The following is a 23,422-nucleotide window of genomic DNA, read 5'->3' on the forward strand; positions in this document are numbered from 1 at the left end:
ACACACACAGTTCCTCTCCCGGCAACTGTCCTCTTGCAGTGTCATTGCCATAAGACGGCAGGAGCGACAGAGGCGTCGCCACCGTCGCAACGTGATGACGTCATCCAAACACTTGCAAGACATTCTCGCTCAGCCTCTGCAGCTCGCGGAGCACGTGATGCTGTTGCCGAGGCGTCTGCTTTCTTTTCCGCCCCTGCAACGGGCGGGGCGCGCGCCCTCTCGCTCTCTCCCATAACGTCACTGCGCCACCGCGCCGTAATTGGACAAGGCGCCCCTCCCTCGTCCCTCAACCGGTTCGGCCGTTGGGACGCCAAGAGGCTATGAGGAGAAAAGGCGGGATGACTGAAACATGGGCAATTCATGCCGGGAGTTGTAGTTGTTCCGGCTGTCGGAAAAGAGACTTCCTTACCCCTAATCCCTCGCGCGCCTCCTCCTCCTCAGCGTCTTCGTTTCTTGTTTCTCCTGTCGAAATGGCGGACCGTCGGCGACAGCGCGCCTCCCAGGACAGCAGCGAAGAGGACGAGTCGGACTCGCCGCCCGGGAGCACCGCTCCTTCCCCGCGCGGCACCCACCGTCTCGGCCTAGCTGGGGGAGACGCCGGGGAGGTCGCGAACGACCATGCCGAGGCCGAGAACGTGGAGGCGGCCGCTGAGCCGGCGACCGGTGGAGCCAGCCCGGCCGACTCGGAGTGTGTGAGTAGCCGCAACCCTGCAAGGGGCCTCCCCGGGAGAGGAGACTGCAACCTGGATTACGCCGAGTGTGTCGCGGGGAATAGTCTGGCCCGCTTTCGCCTCGCACGCCGGCCAAGCCACTTTCCGGCGCCTGGTACAGGCGGAGAGGAGTGTCTCTGAACATATGCAGAGTGAGCCCCCCCCCCCCGAACGGCGTTGTTTTTCAAAAAACGCTGCTCAGTTCAGTTTACTGTGATGCGTGGTCAGCTTCCAAGCCGTTAGTAAAAACAACCCTATAATACTAACGAAAAAGAAAAACATACGCTGTTATGTTCTGACACTTCAAAATTTTTACACAAAGTTCACAGAATTTATTTGGAGACTCAGCCATCGGCTCTCATATTGTGCATGCTGTTATACAAAGTGTTGCTATGTTCTGAGTAATTTATTTGGACAAGTCTGAAAGGAGAAGGTGTCATTTATTTTCAGGTCAAACCAAGCTGCGGGTCAATGAGAGATGGCCCTTCAGAGAATGTGCAGAGAGAATCTCCTCCCAGCTTAGTTCCCAAGGACCAAGAGTTCGATGTCCAAAGGACATAATGAGATTTGGGGTCCATTGGTGCCCAAAAGATCAATAAAACTTTTCATGAGTTAAAACTCACTTTGTCAGGTCAAGAGCTTGTACCCAGGGAATTTTGTTGGGCTTTATTGTGCCACTGAACTTGAATTTTGTTCTGCTCGCACAGGCTAGCATTGTTACCTGCCTAGGCCCAAAGGATGTTTGTTGAGGACACTAGAACCTGTCTGTTCCACAGAAGCAGTGCTGTGTGTGATATTAGAGTGACTTGTCTTTCTGATGTGAGCAGCTCTCTGCCCACTCAGGAAGCAGACATTTCAACTTCTTCGACCTGAGACCCTAGGGCAGGGGTAGGGAACCTGCGGCTCTCCAGATGTTCAGGAACTACAATTCCTATCAGCCCCTTTCAGCATGGCCAATTGGCCAATTGGCCATGCTGAAAGGGGCTGATGGGAATTGTAGTTCCTGAACATCTGGAGAGCCGCAGGTTCCCTACCCCTGCCCTAGGGCTTGCATGCAAACCATTTGCTGTACCCTCAAACTTCATTCACTTCTCTGCATTAAAAGAAGGGTGGTTCATTTTTTGTAATAACGTGTTTGGTAAAAGAAAAAGAGTTTGGGTTTATGCCTTGCTTTTCTGAACTGTAAGTTGAGACTAGCCACTGCTTTTAGGAATCCTAGGTAGCCGCTTGGGGGTGCAAGCAATAGAAGTCCAATGGGAAAAAGTAGCACCACAAAGCATAATGTGACCCCAAGGAGGCAACCAAGTGGAGGAAATGAATGTTAGTATGGAGAAGGCAGTAGGCTCCATTGTGGTTCAGGCATAGCAGCCATTCATCCAGACTCTGCTTACTCCTTTTTCCAAAAAGAAAATGCTGACAGTATCATTCACATAATAGGCTTTTCCTGCCTTTGCATGAGATCATTTTCCTGAATGTTTTGCTGCTCCTCTTCATAGGTGTGTACTTTTTGCATTCTTGAAGAGCCCAAAGAGATCTTCCTAATCTCTCCTGAAATATGACCGGCCGATCTTGTTATTCATGAAAATGTCTGCTGATGGAGAGTGCTCCTCTCTGCTTTAAGCTGAATTTTGTCCAGCTGGCAGGGCATCTGCAGTCCTTCCTGTGATGATATTTGGTCATTGACTGTAAATAAAGTCTTCTTCTTCTTCCTATGATGATGATGATGATGAAGAAGAGTTTGGATTTATATTCCCCCTTTCTCTCCTGTAGGAGAGAAGGGGCTTACAATCGCCTTTCCCTTCCCCGCCCCCCCTCACAATAAACACCCTATGAGGTAGGTGAGGCTGAGAGAGCTCCGAAAAGCTGTGACTAGCCCAAGGTCACCCAGGTGGCGTGTGTGGGAGTGCACAGGCTAATCTGAATTCCCCAGATAAGCCTTTACAGCTCAAGCGGCAGAGCGGGGAATCAAACCCGGTTCCTCCAGATCAGAGTGCACCTGCTCTTAGCCACTACGCCACTGCTGATGTGAATCACTCCCTGGACTGATAAGCCCCACCTGCAATACAATACTATCAACCACATCTTTGCATAACAAGTTCCACCCAAACACTTACTGATTGGTTCCCCACCCTGGGACATGGACAATATATACCCCCAAAATTCCCTTCTCTCTGGACACAGTGTGTAACAGACTTTCCTCTGTGATACACCTCTGAAGATGCCAGCCACAGATGCAGGCGAAACGTTAGGAACAAGATCCACCAGACCACAGCCACACAGTCCAGAAAACCCACCACAACCAATATAAGTAATGTTTTTAAAATGGGTGAAACGTACATGAAAACTGTACTAATCTTCTGAATAATGAGGTGGAAAAATATTACTGCTGTTTGGCTATTTGTTCAAGACAAATATAAAATTGAAGGAGGTACACTTTCTACTAAGCATTTGGTCAGACAATAAGGCTAATTTGTACTTGGATTTGTGGTAATACATCCCCCAAAATCCTGCAGCTCAATCTTCTTCCACCTTCTAGATTAAATATATTTATATGTATATAGCTGTTTTTCTTCTGCATGCATGTCTCTTCAAGGCAGTGACACTGTTTCTCTCATGTAAAACAGGAAAGTGAAGATGGCATAGAAGGAGATGGTGAGTGGGATCCCCTTTGTTGTGAGCCAATGGGAGTCAGAAGGGAGGATCAGAGGAGTAGATTTCTCATCACCTGTTTTTAAAATTAATGTTTGAATCCTGTAAAGAAAGCATACTTTCCCTGTCCAGGCAGTGTTCTAATGTTATCTGCTCTCCCCTTTTAGGTACAACACTTTTTTGTTGTAATAGGTACTTGCCACTGCTGGCTTTCTACTTTGAAAGCAGGTGTTTTGTCTGGCATAACAAAGATGTGAGCTGCGTGTGTTGTAGAGCCTGCACTTGGATAAGCATCTGGAAACTTATTACCTTCTTAGCCTAGTTATATAGGACCACAACTTTGAGACCCAGGTTCCAATCCCTGCTCTACTGTGAAGTTCACAGGGTGGTTCTGGGCCAGTTGCCATTTCTCAACCAGGTCTATTTCATGGAGATGTTTGGAGGGTAAAAGTGGAGGGGAAACCATGTCTGTCGTTTTGAACTCTTTAAAGAAAAGGAAAGGTAGACTATAACAAGAGTGACGTTGGCACTGTTATGCATCTCACCAGTTATTTTTTCCAATCTGGGTCATGGAGGACATTTTTCACACTCTTCTGTCCCAAAGCAAATAGTAGCAGAGGCTTTATGAGAGTCCTCCTCTTATGCATCTCAGCTGCTCTTTCTTTTATGTAAGCTGAGATTTGGGCAAATGGTCAGTTGCAGGTGAAATGTTTAAAGGAGAGCTTTGTTGAAAGTCTCCGATTCTAAACCAAAGGGATCATAATTCTTTACCTTTCTCTTGGGCACAGTTTGTGAGAGGGGAATCGATGGGCATAGCCCTCCAATCCCTACTCTGTTCAAAATACAATCCCTACTACAAAACCAATAACTTCCTTCTTTCATTTTATTCTCACAATCACCCTGTGACATAGATTATTAGACTGATGGTGTTTCACTGGCCCAGGGTCATACAGTGGACTTCCAAGACAGAGTGAGGGATTTGAACCTGGGTCTCTCAGATCACAGTCTAATAATCTAACCGATACACCACCACAGTACACATTGTGTTCTGCTCACTAATACCTGGCTCTTCTTAGGTAAACATTGGGTCAGGTTACTTAAATCCTTTCTGAAGGTCTAGTATTTCAACTTGCCCAAAAATGTGAATAGTCAGGAAAATGTCTCTTGAGAATGCTGGGAGATTTTACAAGAGAGCTTGTAAAATGCAGGCGTTGATTCCTTTTGTTCTGAAGTCACTTAAATGGAACAGGCGCAATGATGTTAAGCCCATAGAACTTTCCAAGTGTAGGCATCAGTTGTCACAGGTACCAGGATTAGGGTTTCTTTAAAAAAAAGAAGCAGATATTTAAAAAGGAACCCATAGAAACCCTGCTGTTTCTGAGTCATACTATGCAAATAAACTGATGAATTAATTTGCTAACCATTACTAGCATACCTGCAATAAATGCATGTTGCTCACTGTGCATGGCACTTTCTAGAGCCCTGGAGAACTCACTGTCTAATTCTACGTGGGTCAAGGAGGAGAGGTGGCAAGAGTTCAGTTTAGGTAAAGGTAGTCCCCTGTGCAAGCACTGGATCAATACTGACCCATGGGGTAATGTCACAACAGCATGTTTACTAGGCATACTGTGTTTACAGGGTGGTTTGCCATTGCCTAGTCATCTGCACTTTACCCCTGGCAAGTGGGATACTCATTTTACTGACCTTGTAAGGATGGAAGGCTGAGTCAATCTTGAGCCAGCTACCTGAAACCGACTTCTGACAGGATCAAGCTGAGGTCGTGAGCAGAGCTTTGCAGTACTGCAGCTTACCACTCTGCACAACATGCATTTAATCCAATGAAGGCTGGGTCTTTTTGAAGGAATCAGGAGACAGCTTCATGGAGGTGCTTATAATCTAGGTCAGTTGCTTAAGGGAGCAGAAGGCCAATAGGCAGGTGGCAGAGAGTGATGATTCTTGGGAAATGAGGGTCATGGCCAGGGGACACCTTGGGAAGTAAGGGTGGGGCAACACCACCAAAGGATTTGAAGGCTAAGATGAAGAGCTTATGCTATATTTGGGGCAGGCAGGAAGCCAGTGTAGGAAACTGAGGAAAGGCATCTTATAGTGTGAGGTATGAAAGAGGTGAACGGTCTTTATAACAGCTCTGGATAGAACCAGACAAAAGATGGCCAGACAGGAGAAAGGTGCAGAAATCAAACAAGTAAATTACTAGAGTGTGAAGCAGACGTTTTGGTAAAAAACAGGAGAATGCCTTTTGTCAGAAGGTTGCAGAAGGGGAAGTCATAGGACTTGGTTGCAAATTAAATATAGTGAACTAAAGTAAGGGAGCAGTCAAAGGGAAGTCTTGATGCTGGTGGGAGAGGGTGGGCAGGCTCTTGTCTGGATGCAGCAAATACACAAGCAGAAGACAAGGAGGGGAATAGGAACTTTGATCTTTAGACATACCGAGATTGATATGAAGTCCCTAATGTCAAGTCTCTCTTCCTTTTAGCTGTTCTGTCTGACTATGAAAGTGCTGAAGATTCTGAGGTGAGCTGAGGGTGTTTGAAATCATGACTTACCAGTCTGCCTGCGACCATTTCATCTTGTCCGTGATCTTAACATACAAACCAGCTTGTTGACTATTCTAAAGGGCCTTCAAGAAGCTAGGGCAACTCAGTGGTAGACGTGAACACTGATTGCAAGGTCACCTCAAGCAGCCTGCCTAGCCCTGTGTATAAAAGTGTCAACTTGCTGCTTATAGGCATGCTCTCCATATTCAAGGCTGGTTTTATGGGTACATGAACTGGACGCTGAGGTGTGAGGGGTCAGTTGCTGCAGATCCTGACAAGCACAATCATGCTGACCTAGTCAGGCATGCATAGTTCTGGTAAAAAACCTTTCTTTGTTCTCAGACTGATTCAGCTCACTTTGGACTCTATGTTTTATCAGGGTGAGGAGGGGGAATACAGTGAGGAAGAAACAGCCAAAGTGGACCTGAAGCGGGACAGCAATGAAGTTAATGAGTTGGCAACAAAGGCAGACAAAGGGGATGAAAAACCAGAGCCGAAAGGCACCGTGGCTGGCGAGAGGCAAAGTGGGGACGGGCAGGTGAGTTGGGTCGAGTTCTGAGGCCGTGGAGTTCCAGACTGATATCAAAAGGGTAGCATTAACTGCTGATATGGCTTTTGTAAGCTTCTGCATGTTTATGCTTTTTGTTAGTTCTGCTGGTAAGTACTCTTCGTATTTCTTTCAGAGTGAGTTTCCTATTCATTGTGTGGTATCTCTCAGGTGACACTGTTTTTCAGTCTGTGCAAGATTAGCAATTTCCTTTGAAGGTGGTGTTTTTTGTGGAAGTAAATTCTTGATGGGAAATATAGGGTGGTATTGTCTCCTGTGACAAGCTTCTGTAGGAGGGAAGGTTAAGAGACGTTTGGCTCCCTTGTTCTCCTCAGGAAAGTACGGAACCAACTGAGAACAAGGTTGGCAAAAAAGTTCCCAAACACCTGGATGACGATGAGGACCGAAAGAACCCTGCGTACATACCTCGGAAAGGCCTCTTTTTTGAACATGACCTTCGAGGGCAGACCCAGGAAGAAGAAGTCCGGTGGGTAACCTGAACTGCGGGGAGGAATGAGAAACTCTGTTGGGTTTGGAAAAAACGGGTGGGCCTTTAGAATAGTCAAAAATTACTTAGGGTGTAATTTTTCCTTTAACCGTTGGCAAAAAGGTGTACAGTTGAGGCTTCTAGGTATCACAAGCCTGCTTCTTTTGAATCTCATCTTTTTCCAAAAACAATCACTGGTTCCCTCCCTTTTGATGACCCAGCCCCAAGGGTCGGCAGCGGAAGCTGTGGAAAGACGAGGGTCGATGGGAGCACGACAAGTTCCGAGAAGACGAGCAAGCTCCGAAAACCAGGCAGGAGTTGATTGCGCTGTACGGGTATGATATCCGCTCATCTCAGAACCCTGATGAGGTCAAGCCCAGGAGAATACGCAAGCCCAGGTGAGTTCATGTCAAGTGATGCTATTTTTGGGAAATGGGGCCCTGATTCTTTACTGAATCTGGTAAAGAATCAGTGTCAAGAGAGTGTTAATGTTAGGAACCTGATAATCCATTTGAAATTATTTGAAGATCTGACCTGTTAGCATCTCTTCTTGATCCAGGTTTGGGAGTCCACCTCAGAGAGAGCCTAATTGGGCTAATGAGCGGCCAGGTAAGCCACCACGACACCAGAGCCTTGACAGTACCCCGGTGCCTCCCCGGACGTTCATCAACCGAAACTCTGCAGGAACGGGACGGATGCCTCTGCCTAGGACTTTCCCAAGACCTGGTGGCTACAAAGAGTCCCGGCCAAGCTATCGTGCTGTGGATGTAAACAGTCAGCGTGCGCCTCGTTTCAGTGAGCAATCGAAGCATGAGAACAATTACCGGGCCAGACGCTCAGAGCCAGTCCCAGCACGAGAGCCTTCTCCTGAGGCGGAGGCCACACACATTTGCAGCAGCCCTGTTAAAAAGGAAGAGGTTCTTCCAGAAGGCCCAATTACTCCTGCAGACACTCTGCAGCCACCTCCTGATAAGCCTGTAGAAAAGAAGTCCTATTCTCGAGCCAGGAGGACCCGGACCAAAGCCGGCGAGACGGGGAAATTGGCAGATGAAGTCCCACCACCATCAGGGTTGACCCCTGCACCGTTGAAAACTGTAGAAGTCATACCATCCTCTTCATCAGCAAACACTGAGAATTGGGAGGTACCTGTTGAAGCCAGTCTAGATGATCTGGAGCAAGATATCTCCCAAATGAATATAACAGAACAAAACTGGAACCAGGGACAGCCCCAATTCATGCAACCTCAGGGTAAGCAGATGACAGAAGTGCTGAGATGGGTTCGGGGAATGGAGAATAATGTCTTTACTTACCTTAAACTTGTGACCCACTCATACAAAGAGGTTTGGGCAGGTAGAAGTCTGGTGGGGAGGTAACTTTTTAAAAAAATGACAGCATACTAGCGTCGTGTAGTCAAACATCTGGTTGGTGGTTTGAGATCAGTGCGTGATCCTCATCTCATTCCTTTTCTCAGTTTTCCCTCTCTTTTCAGTTAATTTTTCTCTCTGGCTTTCTCTGAACCTCAATTTCTTCTGAGTCCTGGGCTTGTTTGCCTAACTTTCTCTGTTTCCCATGGCTTGCCAGTCAAGGTGTATCTACGTCTTCTTTTCCTAGATTCTTTGATCTGTCTTGTTTATTTTCTCGAAATAGAGAAATTCAGCCAATGAGAGCCAGAAACTTCTGCTTGCCATTTTCTTAATGGCATCAAGGCAGAGGCTTTTATGTTGTTTCAAATCCCCTACAATGGGAATAAAGATTCAGAATCTTCAGAATACCTGTAGCTAAACTCCAGCTGCTAAAAGGTGTTTGAACTGGTGGTCTGGGAAGGGACAGAACTTCAGCAAAACTGAGATGGAGGTTTCCAAGGCTACTAGAAAATGCTGTCGTGCCGAAACCATCTTTTTGGCTGAGGGGTTATCTGTTGTCCTGCAGATGACTGGAAAAGTTGACCTGAGAGATCACAGTGGGGTGGAGACGAAAGAAACATTCTGAGAGAGCATGTAGGACTCAAATTGGGGAGGAATCTGGAATCCATGCCCTATGAGGAGAGACTTAGAGAGCTGAGTATGTTTAGTCTGGAGAAAAGAAGATTAAGGGGTGACATGATAACCATATTTAAATATTTGAAGGGATGTCATGTTGAAGAAAGAGCAAGCTTGTTTCCTGCTGCTCCAGAGACTAGGAGTAATGGATTCAAAGTACAGGCACAGAGATTCCACCTATAGATTAGGAAGAGCTTCCTGACGGTAAGGGCTGTTCGACAGTGGAATACGCTGGCTTAGCAGGTGGCAAAGGTTTTTGGAGGTTTTTAAACAGAGGCTGGATGGCCATCTGTTGGGAGTGCTTTGATTGTGTGTTCTTGGATGGCAGGAGGTTGGATTGGATAGCCCTTCTGCCCACTGTATAATTCTATGAATCTAGGATTTCTTACATCGAGCCTGCTGCATTGTTTACACATCACAATTGCAGTTGCTGAATACTCTTGCATGTACTTCTAAAACTCACCTTTTTCACCATGAAAACTACAAGATTTCACAAAATGGTTCTGGATTGTGTTCAAACATAAGGGAAGGATTATGTTCAAACAGCTGCATATAAGTGTTTTGTCCTGGGTTTAAGTTGTTTAAGGGGCAGGAAAGTTGCGATTCATAGGCTTTGAAGTGTGGTGTGATAGATCACTATCCCCTTCTGCTAGGATGGTGAACACCTGCGTCCTCAGGATGCCCTCTAGTTTCTCAGATGGTGAGGCAAGAGTTGACACTTCTGTAACGAAGTCTGTAGTCCTCTAGTAGTAATGGCTTCACTTTCCTAGAAACGTCCCCAATCATAACATCTGTACAAAATCCAGAAGAGATTTTGTGGCACAGCGGCTAAGTACTAGGACCTGGGAGACCCCTGTTCAGATCCCCTCTGCTGTGGAAGCTTGTTGGGTGGTATTGGCCTTGTCTTCACACTCTTATCCTAGCCTACTGTCACAATATAGTTTGAGGATAAGCTGCTTTGAGTTTCCGTTGGGGAGAAAGGGAGGATATGTATGAAGTAAAGTAAATGTCCTGTGCACTTCCCAAAGCCCTTCGGGGGTGGGCAGTTTGTCAAGTCCAATTAATTAATTGATTGATTGATTGATTGATTGATTGATTGATTAATGTCTATATGATAAGTGCTGTCAAGTCACTTTGGAGAATGCAGAATCTATTTCTTGCAGCTTTGAAACGTAGTTACCATTGGCCTATGAGCTGTCAGTGGGCTCTTTTATCTAAAGCTGAATCTGTTTCATTTGTTTTAATTAGAAGTTGTTCCCATTGTTCTGAGCATTCTTTCAGAACCATGTGGACTTGAAAGAAGATACTGTGTTTGTTCCTTTGACTGTTCAGTTAAGTTGGGTTCTGTGACTCCCTTCCACCATTCTTCTTCCAACACAGAGAGTTCCTTCAACAACAACAAGAAGTCTTAACTCCATCAGAGAGCATTTGTCTTTCACAAAACATCATTCTGCTTTTGAGGAAGTGTTTCTCAATTGAAGGAAACTTTTACAGAAAAGTGTAATAGGATCCGAGACTTTCGTCCAGGGCAGTCTTCAGATAGGCTTTTGCATGCTCCTTGTCTGAGGTGTTGCCGTGCTAGATTTTATTTGCCAGTTTCCCCACTGGGGCGTTTCCGCTTTCTTGTTCAGCCCACCCTGGAATGTTCTGAACAAAACAGATTATCTGCACGAAATTGTGTGTATGCAAGGCAAGCTGTGACATGACCGTTTGAAATTTTCAGACTTAGTTTGCACCATTGAAAAATATTGGCTCATTAAGATACCTTACTCAGGCTGCACAATTTGAGAGGTCTGTTTTATTTGCCTCAGTTCTTTGCTGATTATGTTGCCAGTAATAAGATGTCTGTAAAACCATTCAAGTCACTGAAACAAATATAGGCCCAGAGTTGAATTGATTCAAGCCAGTGTTTACCTGTGTAACAATATACATTACGTTCCCTTAATATCTGCAGTGGTTCTGAGTGCAGGTGTCTCAGATTTTAGGTCAAATCCCTTAAATTTCTTTCTGATGAGTGAAAGGGTCTACAAAGAGCCATGGTGAGCAGAGGGCATTTAGCTAGCAGAGAATCACATCACAGGATTATGTTCTGCCTGAGGCTGCCATAGCTGTTGGAAGATATGGGCCTCCACTTATCCCAGATCTCAAGCCTTGAGACCCAGAACTGTCTTATTCTCTGTTAAAAGGAAATTAAGAGAGCGTGATGGAACCAAATTCTCCCCCTCCGTTTTAAGTGTTGCAGGTACATGGATGGAGGTGGTGCCGAAGAAATTTGATAGGGCTCATGCCATAGCCTGGGCATCTTCCTTGTTTACTGGGTGGGTCAAATTATTTCCAAGTGGCAAGTTGTGATTGAATCCTAAGGTTTCAGAAGCCAGTCATCAAATTGGAAGGGATGTGGCAATACAGAGGAAAGCATTCTGCCTAGTTCTTGGTGTCTTCCATGCACATGAACCTACATTGTATTGCCTAGGAACCATAATGTTTGACCCGCAGAGTCCACAAAAGTGAGGTCCATTAGAAGATGGATAAAAATCAATGTTTTTTTAGAAAACAAAAAAATATCAGATTTTAAAAATTTGAATTAAATTATTTTTGAGGGGAAAAATCTACAGTGGAACCTTGGTTATTGTTGCTATCGGTTTTCGTTGGGTTTTTTCAATGAAAAGTTGCCTCAGTTTTCGTTCGTCGCCTTGGTTTTCGTTGGCATGCCCTAATTTCGCAACAAAAACCAGCAATCATCTGCTGCTCCATTGCTTGCCAGTGGGAGCCTCAGTTTTCTTGCCAGTGGGAGCCTCAGTTTTTGTCGGTTTCGGTTTTCACTGAATTGCCAACGAAAACTGAGATCCCGCTGTATCTGAAGAGAATTAAAATAGATTTCTGTTTAAGATACATTATAGTCCAGAGGATTTTTATCATAAAATAAGAATAGTTTTAATTATGTAACATGAGTGTATATTGATACTACACTTTTTGGTAAATGAATTTTATTCATCTGTTCACAATGTCATGCTCTTCCAGAGGTTTCTGTAAGGTTATTTTGGGCACTTTCTCTATCTAGAAGGTATTATCACAGATGTTTGCTTGTGCAGTTCTCAAAACTGTAAATATGTACCTGTAAAGATAATATGCCTCTTCTTCACATCAAAAATGTTATAAAATAAACATAGAGTTGCAAAAAAGACCTTAATCCCATTGTTCCTTTGCAAATCTATGTAGAAGAAGAAGAGTTTGGATTTATATCCCCCCTTTCTCTCCTGCAGGAGACTCAAAGGAGCTTACAATCTCCTTGCCCTTCCCCCCTCACAACAAACACCCTGTGAGGTAGGTGGGGCTGAGAGAGCTCCGAGAACCTGTGACTAGCCCAAGGTCACCCAGGTGGCGTTTGTGGGAGTGCACAGGCTAATCTGAATTCCCCAGATAAGCCTCCACAGCTCAGGTGGCAGAGCTGGGAATCAAACCCGGTTCCTCCAGATTAGATACATGAGCTCTTAACCTCCTACGGCACTGCTAAGTTTCAAGAAGTTCAGTGAATACAAGATTGGTTGGAGTGGATTAGATCTGCACAAGGAGCTAAGTGTGAGAAGGGAGGGGCAAGCAGTAAAAATGAAAGTGACACCTTTTGAGCAGAATACTCCACAGGTCTTGGAAACTGTGTGTCTAGCCTGAGGGTCATCATGTTATTCTGTCCCTGGAGGAAAAAATTGTAATGGCAGCAGGTTGCGAAAGAGAACCACTTGAGGAATATTTTAATTATGTTTCTGGAGCTATAGATAAGTTACGCTTGTTTGCAAAATGCAGACAGTGGAATAAAGAAAGGGAGATAGTTCACCTTGCAATAATTTCTATGTATTATCTTATGCATGAACTTCTAATAGTATAACCAAAACAATAATTTCTGCTATAACTGTAAAACTATTCTGGAAAGTTATTTTTCTAAAGATTCAACCCTTTTGGTTGTAAATATTAAAATAATATCTTGTAAAAAACATGATTTAAATCTAGTCTTACTGATTCATTATTTAAATTGTGATTTAGATTTGCTTTAGATCAGGGGTCTGCAACCTGCGGCTCTCCAGATGTTCATGGACTACAACTCCCATCAGCCCCTGCCAGTATGGCCAATTGTAGTCCATGAACATCTGGAGAGCCGCAGGTTGCAGACCCCTGCTTTAGATTAAATCCATCCTGCTGCATTGTGTGTTGTTTTTTTATATTTAGAAGTTGACTTGGTGGGCTGGAAGGATGCTTGGATAAAATGCCTGACTAACAAATTGCTTGTTCGAACACAATCCACTTCTTCACTCTGCCTCTGAAATAGTTTTCTGATCATAATAAAACTTTCAAGCCTAGCCTGACAGACAGGCTGTTTCCACACGGCCACGCTGGGGGTTGGGTCGGCGTACATGACGCTGACCCAACCCCCCTGGGACCTTTCACATGAAGGGACCCGGTACCGACAGGGAAGACGGCGCCGCGGAGCGCCATCGTCCGGTTGACCTACTTTCTCTGCGACCGTCTGGCGTGTCGCTGAGGCCAGGGGACACGCCCCCCCCCCTGCCCTGCGCGACCGCTCTGGAGTCGCAGGACAGGAAGTGTCCCTCAGGCGGCTGGCAGCATGAGCGGTTGCAGAGACTCTCGTCGATCGGGCAAAGGGGGGAGGGATGGCGCCTTCCAGCTGCTGCCGTTCGCACAGCAGCGGCTGGAAGCCGCCGTTTTCCCAAAACCTCGCTTGTGCTCTGTATGCGGAAAGGGCCACAGTTGACCATGGAACGGAGCTGGATTTGTGCTGGATTCTTGCTTTCTAAAATAAAGCAGTTCAGTTCCAGGAACTCTTTTACCACATTGTCTGATTTATTTACACATGTTTGGTTTTGCTGTGTCTAGGGGGAAAGGGAGTGTTAATTCTAAGGGTTAGTCCAGGGGTCCCCAACCTTTTTCAACCCACGGTTTGTTCTGACACAACATGGTGGGGGCAGTCACAAAATGGCTGCCTCAGGAGGCCGAGCCAGCCACAAAATGGCTGCTCAATTTACCTTCAGTCATACAGTGAAGACCTTTGTGGCCGCTGTTGCCAAAACAACATTTTAAAAAAATCTGCATAGCCAATCAATGTCCTGCTGGCAAAAAGCCAATCCAGCCTGACCCACTTTCTGAAAATACTTGATGGGTTCCATGGCACCCACAGGTGCCACATTGGGGTGCCCTAGATTATTCTCTATTCATGGTGTCTTCACAAAGGCTTGGTCAGGCATTATTTTCTGTATATGGTACAAAAAGGAATCTGCTGTTCTTCCTTGGTTGCCCTTCTCTCCCTGGGTTAGCAAGTAATGTCTGGCTTTGCAGATTACCATTTTCATCCAGGATTCTTCTGAACCCGCTATCCATTTCTGTACACACACGTAGAGCTTGAATCATAATCCACATTTTTATTTTTCTCCCTGTTCCTAATAGGTATTCCTAATCAGATGCATATCGGAGCAGCCCCACCTCCTCAGTTCAGTCGGATGGAAGAGATGGTAAAAATTCCTGTTTCTGAAACTTTGGTAAGGAGGGGGGAGTAGGAGGCGGCAGGGACTGTGGAATTACCCAAATTCTGCAGTGAGAGAAGCTAAGTTGAGACCAATTGAGTTGTTCGAGTCTCATCAAGCTCTTGATGGTTTATCTTGGCTCACTTTCTGAATTTCTGTGACTGTTTCTGGCACAGAATAGAGAACAGGCAGAGGCTATAACCAGGGGGAATGGCATTAAAGGAGGGATGCAGCAGCAGGGAGTCTTCTCTTGCTCTGCATGCCCTCCCCACCCCTTGCAACGGAAACTCTTCCCCAGGTCTCCTGACTTCTCCCTACTCTCCCAAAGCACATAATTACAGGTTCTTGTATGGTTACCCCACCCTGAGCAGGTGAGGATCTATGCCACTGCAGCCTTCTTCCTTGGGAGCCTGCAGAAGCTTGCAAAGTAGCCTGGAAAATAGTAGTCAAAAAGGCCTTTTTCTGTGGCTGCCCCCCATGACCCTCCAGCCCTCTTATTTTTTCCAGGGAGTCCAGGGGAGCCGTGCAAAGCGTTACTCATCACAACGCCAAAGGCCTGTCCCAGAGCCTGCTCCACCCGTGCACATCAGCATAATGGAAGGGCACTACTATGATACACGTGAGTTCACACTGCTGCTGAAGAGCCTCCTTTTTATTGCCTGGATTTTTGTGGCAATGTGGGTAGGAATGGATTACAGGCCAGCTGCCCAACCTCTGTCTTGAGCATCTGAAACGCTCTCTCAAGGAATGCAGATCCACTTCTTCATTGTCATTGGTGGTGCTGGGGAGTCTCTTGTGGGACTGAGTTGCAGCCCTATAGCAAATGACCAGAGGTGCTTTGCATGTGGGCAGCCAGAGGACGGGTGTGCAAATGACTGGCATTTACAGTAAAGCACAAGCCTTCTTGGCTCAAACTGGCCTTCTTGGCTCAAAGCTTAGCTCTCACCATTGTGTTCATTTCTATCTTCTTAAAGAGTTTGGGACACCATATATGCCACTGTGCTGTTGAATGATCCTTCATGTACAAAAGTACATGCAGATAGAAAACTAGCACAGCAGGGGAGAGAGCATTTCTCTCCCCCCCATCTCTTTGTTTTTTGTGCTGGTTTCCTGTCATCAGGGAGTTTAAAGACTGGGAGATTCTGAAATCTGATCCATAGTCTGAAGTAGATTCTGTGGGAGGGGGGCAATTTTTACACCAAAGGTACTAAAAGTCAAGGAAGAGAGCCGTGACTAAAGGAGGCTGATCTTGAAATAAATGTTGATCTTCAAGGTGCTGCTGAGCTTGTGTTTTGAAGTGGTTCCATCCATTGTGCCTTCTCAGTCCTCTGTCAGTCCACTCCCAACTGGAGCTGAACCAGAGTGAGATTTGCAGTCTAACTGGCCTGCTTGAACCCAGATCTGTTTGGCCCACACCCAGCACTGTCTTGAAATGGCACATATGGCTGAGTTTTCATGCCTCACCCGGATGACTTTTGTTTCTTCTCTGTTCTGGCCTCCCAGCATATCATTGCCAAAGTTTCTGTGGTGTGAATCTTCCTTCACTAACACTCTTTTCTCCCATGTTATGCTTTTACAGTGCCATTCCAGGGTCCAATCTATACCCACAGTGAGAACCCTGCTCCGCTTCCTCCCCAAGGGGTGATTGTTCAGCCTGAAATGCATCTTCCTCATCCAGGTAAGGGTGGCCTTCTTCTACCTCCTCTCCTCTCCCTGTGTATTTCTGTAGGCAGTCTTGCTGTGGAAGGGAACTCGTACCCTTTTATGTCAGATGCATTTATGCAAATAGTTGTTCAGTCACTGGGGTGGGTATTGGTTCCATGTTGTCACTTCTATCCAGTGGTGACAGTTTTGTATCAAGGTGGTCAACATGTAAATATGTTAAGTTCTGTCAAGTCACAGCTGACTTAAAGCTTCAGGAATGAGTGCAAACTGACGCAACACTATGCAGCTGTGCCAGAATCATAGACGCCTGTTTGGTTACTGAAGTTGTGCTCCGCAAGCACTCAAGCATGTTGCAGCTGGGGAGGACTTCTTGCAGCAAAGCAAAATGTCACAACTAGCGGAACAGATCTATAAGATCCAAGACATCATTGTGTGGCACTCTCCCTCTGCCTTCTCTCCCCCAATCTGTTGAAACGTCAAAGTTTTATGTGACACCCCTGAACTTTTTTTGATCCTGTAAATTGAAGCCTGTATGCTTATACTTTGAACTTTCACAACTAATTGTGTGTGTGTATAAAGTTCCATCAGCACCTCCTTTTGGAGGAGCCATCAGTTTGTTGGGACCACAGTTAGGCAGAAGAAAGTTAAGCAACCCTGTTGAAAAACAATCACGTTCTTTCCCAAGAGCAGGGAGTCCCCCTTGGATCAAACCAGATAAGAGGTCTGCATGAAGTGCATTTTGCAGAGAGGTGCTCCGGCCAACTTTCTTATCAAGCAGAAGGTTTTGTCCAGAAAATGTTTCCCTTAACAGGGCAGTGGGACATTGTAATTGTAATGCATCGTAACATTTTCTGCATGTGGCGTTTTGGTTTCAGGAGCCCCTGATTTCTCTTCCTCACTCTCTTTTGCCAGGGTTACATCCTCACCAGGCGCCTGCCCCTTTGACTAACCCCGGCTTGTATCCTCCCGTCTCTATGCCTCCTGGGCAGCAGCCCCCACCTCCACCGCAGCAGCTGTTGGCGCCTACTTACTTCTCTCCTCCTCCAGGAGTAATGAATTTTGGCAGCCCTGGTTACCCTTACCCGCCAGGAGCTCTCCCGCCGCCCCCACCTCCTCATCTGTATCCCAACACTCAAGTAAGTTCACTTTGACTTGGGCTCAGCTTTTGGACACTGAAATCCAGAAAGAGAGGAGCCAGATAGCTTGTTCTTGTTTATATCCTGCTATCCTCTGCAGTGGGAATTTACAGGGGCTACTGCTCTCCTTCATCCTCTCAATAACCCTGGGAGGTGGTCTAGGCCAAGGATGAGTAACTGGCCCAGGGTCACCTAGTGAGCTTCAGAACAAAGCAGGGATTTGAACCAGGGTCTCCTAGATCCTGATCTTTCATTCTTCACCACTATGCTGGCTGTCTCACCAGGTTGGTATATAATAATAGAACAGTATGCCCTGCTCATGTTCTGCAGCTTGCCCTTTTTCAGCTCTGAAGAGGTAAGATTTTGAATTATGAATGTATGGTTGGAAGAAGATGTCATTTATTTGCTCCATTTATAGCCTCCTTTGCTCCCCAAAGCGGCCTACGTTGTTCACTTCTGTTTTATCCTCATAGTAACCCTGTGATGTTGGTTAGGTGGAGTGTGTGACTGTCTCAGGGTGAAGCATCCTTCACCCTGTGTGTGACTGTCTCAGGGTGAAGCATGAAGCATCCTTGGCAGAGGGGGCATTTGAGCCTGTGTCTGGCCCAGTGTCTCTTTATATTAACCCCCTCCCTATCTCCAAAGATTGGAACAATACAGAGGCTGGACCTGGCACAATCACTAACCCACCCTCTCTCCATTGCTCTCCTGATACTTTGGAAACCAGCAGGAAATGAAGGTTTATGGCAGGCAGGGAGCTAAATGGGTGGTGTGATGCTTGAGGTTGGAGCCTGCTGGGTTATTCAGGGTTCAGCCGTAGAAGTGTGTGGTGTATCTCCTGCCCCCACTGGCCATGGAAGGGCTCCTTTAGTGGCCTTAGGTCAGTTGGTCTCTCTCTCTCTGTCCCTGCCTCACAGTTCTATTGTGAGCATAACATGGAGGCAGGAAGGTCTATACCTCTTTGAGACCCTTGGAAGATAGGCTGGGTGCAAATGTTATCAATTAAAATAAACTAGACTGCAGCAGAAGGGGGGCAAGGTGTCATTTTTAAGTGGGTAAAACACTGTTTCCTTTCCCTTGGATTGACAGGCCCAGTCTCAGGTGTATGGAGGAGTCACCTATTACAACACGGTTCACCAACAGGTCCAGCCAAAGCCTTCTCCTCCCCGAAGAACCTCCCAACCCGTCACCATCAAGCCACCTCCCCCTGAGGTATCTGTCGTGTGCCCCATCCAGTGTGACTCGGTGGTGTGATCCTGTCTTCACCCACAAGCAGGATTTCACTTTTCCTTTACCCATTTATGAGAAATGCTCCACCTGTCTGTTGTTTTGATCGATTGCAAACTCTAGATTCTCGTTGCAGGTGGTAAGCAGGGTTCCTGTTAACGTTTCTAAACGCTTTTGAAGGTGAGCTTAGATGTTCAGTCCAAAGTTGATTCTTGGACCCTGCTTATTAATAATAATTAATATCAACACACTTTAAATTCCATCTTTAAATTTCAACTTATCTGGATGATTACTGCTGTTGGTTGCATCTGCTGTGAAAAATGTTTTTTTAATGATTCTTAAAGCTTTAGACAGCCCTTGCTGGTTCCACCACCTTAAAACAATGTTCACCCAAACCCAAAAATAGTTCTTGACATGCTTGCTTTCTATATGAGGGCAGTTTTTTGTTTGGATTGGCTTTGTTTGTATGGAGGGACATTTAGTCATATGATCCTCCAGTTGCAGACCTGACACCAATTTCCCTTCTCAGCCTTTGTAACAAATGAGTTCAACACCCCTGCTGTAGTGAACTATGAATGACCGAAGAGAGAGGCTAGAGCAGGGTGTCGAACTCATTTGTAACAAGGGCCAGATAGGACATAAATGTGACTTGGTTGGGGTGAGGGGTGGCTGCTTTGGCTGGCCCCATGATGGCACTGGAGGGGTGTCCCTGGACTTATCAGCCCACAGTGAGGTGGAGCGGCTGCCTGGATGGGGCTTATCAGACCTGCGAGCCAGCCAAGGGCCACCTGGGAGGTGTTGCCTCAGCTGGCCAATGAGCCTGATAAGCCCCCTTGGGGGGCCAGATGCATCCCGCATGTTTGACACCCCTGGGCTAGAGATGTAGTTAATTTTTTTAAACGACCCACTCTAAAATTCCTAACTTGCAAAATCATCTGGATGATCACCTCCTGAATGCAAAAGTCCTGCTTAGTCAATGTTTTGCTGCATCTAGAAAGGTTCTTCTTGAGGTCTGCTCCAGCCCCGTTGCTTGATGGGGTGAATGCCAGTGTCATTTATAAGGTGTGACCAAAGCGGCAAGATGGTGCAAATTAGGGCGAGGAGACTTGTTTTCACTTCTGACTCCTGGAAATTGTGCTGTTCCAGAGAGGAGTCATGTTGGGAGGTGTGGCTAAGCTGAAGTCCTGAGCAAAGCCAGTGGTTTCCAAATTCTCCGCCTTGAGAAGGACCCCTTTTCAGATCTCCTTGTGAATCACTGAATCCTATTTCGCTGTCACTGGCGAGTTCCCAGATCGGTTACAGGGAGTGTGTGCAAAGTCACAGGCCATGCCTGTTTATTTCCAAGGGAAGCTTTCCTTTAAAGCAGCGTCTCTGCCATCACTAGCATTTAAAATCACGAATCCTCAATAAACGTTGGCAGAACCTCCCTGTTCCCCGCACACAATTCGAAAGCACTACAAGCTTTTGAAATTTGGAGGGGGTGGGAGAGATGGAACAGGTTCTTAGGGGTGGGTGTAATGCAGAGAGCTTGGATCTAACCTGCTATGATGCAGAACTGGGAGTTTAGGAGCTGGCAAAACCAAGCAAAACGTTTAATGCTAAGGTTCTTTAATTTTCTGTCCCCTTTCCCTGTTATTTCTATCTAGGACAGCAGAAATGAGAAATCCAAAGAGAGAAACAACACCTAAGGACTCTGCATTTTGCTGGTTTCAGCAGTGTGGAACGGGCATCTGTGGCAGGCAGAAGGCATCTCTTGGGCGTAGAGCCCTTCCTTTCCCCTTGGTAACAGATGATGCAAGTGGATGCAGGCACTCCTGCTGTGCCAAACCATGTCAGTATTGAGATTGGGGCCAGGTTGTCCATCAGAAGAGCCATCAGCAAAACTCACATCTCTTTGCAATTCCCCCTTCCCAGAAAAAGGTGACGAAAAGACTTAGTCAGGTGTCAGGTTTATTGGTTCACAAAGAGAGAAATGGTTCTCCTTGTTCTGTTCCCTTCCAGGTGTATTGATTTTTGTGTGTGTGTCGAACTAAAATTGCCCAATTCTTCCTTGTGTTCAACTTCCTATAACTTCTTTACTTTCTTTCAGTTAAACTGGTTGTCTGCTTTTCTTAAGTTGTGTGACTGTTCCCCTTGGCTGTCCCTTCCCATAATATCATTTTAAGTCATATTTTGGGTGTGCTCCAAGGTTCTTGCATTGAAATTTATCTGGGAAATGGCCACTGAATAAGAAAACACTGAGCTTTTTCTTTTCAGTTGTCTTTTTGTTTTGTTTTTAACTTCAGAGAGTCAGACTGGGTTAGAATACGCTCCAGCAGCAGTTGTCATGATGCTTAGTTTGGCTGTTTAAACCACAACTTAATTTTACCCCCATCTCCCACCCCCAATTTAAACCTGTTAGAATAAATCTGTAGGTATACCTGTGTGTGGTGAACAGGGGTACATTGATCTCAATGCCTCCATTAGGAGGCAAAGGGGAGCATTCTCTTGCCACTGGAAACTGTGCCAGCCCTTTCTTTAGAGCCCGAAGAAATGGTTTTGCAAACTGCTAGCTGGCTGGTTTGCCCCATGACAGTTTAGATTGTGCCTGCCAAGCTGCATGGCTTCCGTTGATTTGCCTGCCATTAGTGCAATGTTTTTTAAAGTTCACTTTCTGAACTATGCCAAGGAGCAAAGCTTAATTGACCAACCTTCTGCTATGTGCACTGGCTGACGGAGGTATCCAGAATTGGACTCAACCTAAAGATTTTGAGGCACCATACAAGCCTCTCTGCTTTTTCCAGATAGTTGTTTCATGCATGTGTAGTTTCCTAACTTGAAGGCCCAGGGCTGGTGAACTTCCTTTGTTTAATAATCCTTTAAAATGTTAATTTTGAACCTTTTTAAGGGGAAAAGCCCATTTACGTTCTCAGTGTATATGTTTTTCCCTCTGCCTTAATGTTTGAACTGTAACATATCGGTCTTGAAATGTTTAGACCTAATGACACTGTGATAGTTTAAGTTTTTGTTAATAAATTTTTTTGTTCCTGTTCTCAGAGTGCACGTTTTGTAAATGGCATTGTAACTGCTTGCTGGAGATGATACAATAGATGGAAGGAATTACTTGGCATTGGTCTCTTGCTTCATGCGCCTCTTAGAACCCAAGCCTGCATAGCCAGAATAACTGTATCGCTGCAGACAGATGTGAAAAATTAAAATTTGTGTGCAGAGTTTTTCCATGCATGTGTTGGATGTAATATGGTTTGGAAAATAATGTTTTTCGTTTGGAACTTTTAACGTGGACCTTGGAGTTAAGGGTGGATGGAGATGGAGAAAAGGAGGGAGCTTGGAGCAATTTTGGGAGGGCTGATGTGGGGATAGCTGCTGGCTGAAGCTCTGGTGTTAGTGGCTGAAAACCTTTGCCAGTTCCTTTTTCGTTTCTGAGACATTCATGGGGGTCTGTTTCAGCTTCAACTTTTCATCCAAACTTAATGAGGCATAGAACTCACTATCCTAAAACAGCCAACACACAAATTAGTTTTATCGCTGAATTAGCAATTCAGCCAGCAGAGGGCAGCATAATTCAGTCCAAACCTCTTCCGTAGTCTTTGTGCAGAGAAGATCTGCAGAGGCTGCTGTGAAAAGCTGGATTTTTTTACCAGTTAGGAATCAAAACAGTTGCAAGTCTTTTTGGATTGAAAGAAAAATTCACAAAGGATTGTGAGGCAGTTCTTCTGGTCTGTATTGTTGAAGGCTTTCACGGCCAGAATCACTGGAGTGTTGTGGGGTTTCCAGGCTGTATGGCCATGTTTCAGTAGCATTTTCTCCTGACAGTTTGCTTGCATCTGTGGCTGCATCATCCTCTGAAGATGCCAGCCACAGATGTGGTCAGGAGAAAAATACTCTCAAATTGGCTTCGGCATCCCCAACTATAAGCTCACAACACTGCACTAAGCTGATCTGACTTGTAGGCTAGATGGGAAATTGGTTTATTCTATTATAGCTTGGAATGGCTACTATATGAATGGCAAGCAAACTTCAAGGTTGTGTTTGGGGTTTTTTGGTCTCCAGTGAGAAACTGGGATTTTCTCAGAGACCTGCACATATAAATAAAATAAGATGGACGGGCATTAGGAAAGGAGGACAGATACAGGAATGGGCTTTGGGCTGCATTTCATATGGCATTGACCTTTTTTGCCTTTTGGTAAAACCCTGTCTACAGCCTCAGTTTAGCCCTCTGTAAAACAGAACTAATGAATGGGAAGAAGATGAAGCATTCTGCAACTACAACCCTCCCTCCTTTGGAGAGGAGCCTGCCAAATACCTTTGTCTCTCTTCATACATAAATGTATTGGCCTCCTCCTTGTCTGTGTGCCAAATACACAGAAGTGGGGCTACGCCAAGGAGGAAAGAAGTAAAGCCAGGAGTTAAACAGGATGCTGTGGCCATAGTTGGTATTGCCTCGGGAAGTGGCAAGGGCTTTGAATTGACCTAGTTCGAGTGGATTAAGGTGCCTTCGCTTCCTCAACCATTCTTGTTGCTAGAAGGAAAAGATGACTTTAAATGCTTTGCTAAGAAGGTCACACCCCTGGAGCTTGCATTGGCATTCGCCACCATTTTTGCAAGGGCATTAGGAGTTCAAAGCAGACCAATGCCAGGTGTAATGAGTTTAGACAGCAGGCTCGAGTGGATCCTTCTCCCTTGACACTTGCCTCATCTTAACTCAAATTGGCAGCCCAGTGACCCCGAGGGCGCCTTCCTCTGTAACCTTACAAGAATCACACACTCAGCTTCTGAAGGAATCTTTAACCTTTCACCTGGCTCAGACAAGATGTGCCTGCGTGTCTGCTAAACACGTGTTTGTATTACACCTTTAATTTGTTCCCCAAAACCTGGA

The 23,422-nt window shown here is 45.7% G+C and overlaps 1 protein-coding gene across 2 annotated transcripts; it reads left to right on the forward strand.

The window, feature by feature from the left end:
- Window positions 1-204: 204 nt before the first annotated feature.
- Window positions 205-21,577, forward strand: CASC3 (CASC3 exon junction complex subunit). Of its 2 annotated transcripts, XM_048517318.1 has the most exons (14): window positions 205-692; window positions 3,335-3,362; window positions 5,854-5,891; window positions 6,294-6,452; window positions 6,797-6,948; window positions 7,170-7,346; window positions 7,508-8,196; window positions 14,442-14,506; window positions 15,026-15,137; window positions 16,098-16,196; window positions 17,096-17,319; window positions 18,409-18,531; window positions 18,683-18,726; window positions 20,193-21,577. In XM_048517318.1, the coding sequence occupies exons 1-13, from the start codon at window positions 321-323 to the stop codon at window positions 18,722-18,724; spliced, it is 2,280 nt and encodes a 759-aa protein (XP_048373275.1). In that variant the 5' UTR covers window positions 205-320; the 3' UTR covers window positions 18,725-18,726; window positions 20,193-21,577. The 2 variants fall into 2 exon arrangements, with proteins under 2 accessions (XP_048373275.1, XP_048373276.1); XM_048517319.1 differs by lacking the exon at window positions 18,683-18,726.
- The last annotated feature ends 1,845 nt before the right edge of the window (window positions 21,578-23,422 follow it).

The sequence above is a fragment of the Sphaerodactylus townsendi genome, linkage group LG15 (assembly GCF_021028975.2).
Source record: "Sphaerodactylus townsendi isolate TG3544 linkage group LG15, MPM_Stown_v2.3, whole genome shotgun sequence".
Lineage (NCBI taxonomy): Eukaryota > Metazoa > Chordata > Lepidosauria > Squamata > Sphaerodactylidae > Sphaerodactylus > Sphaerodactylus townsendi.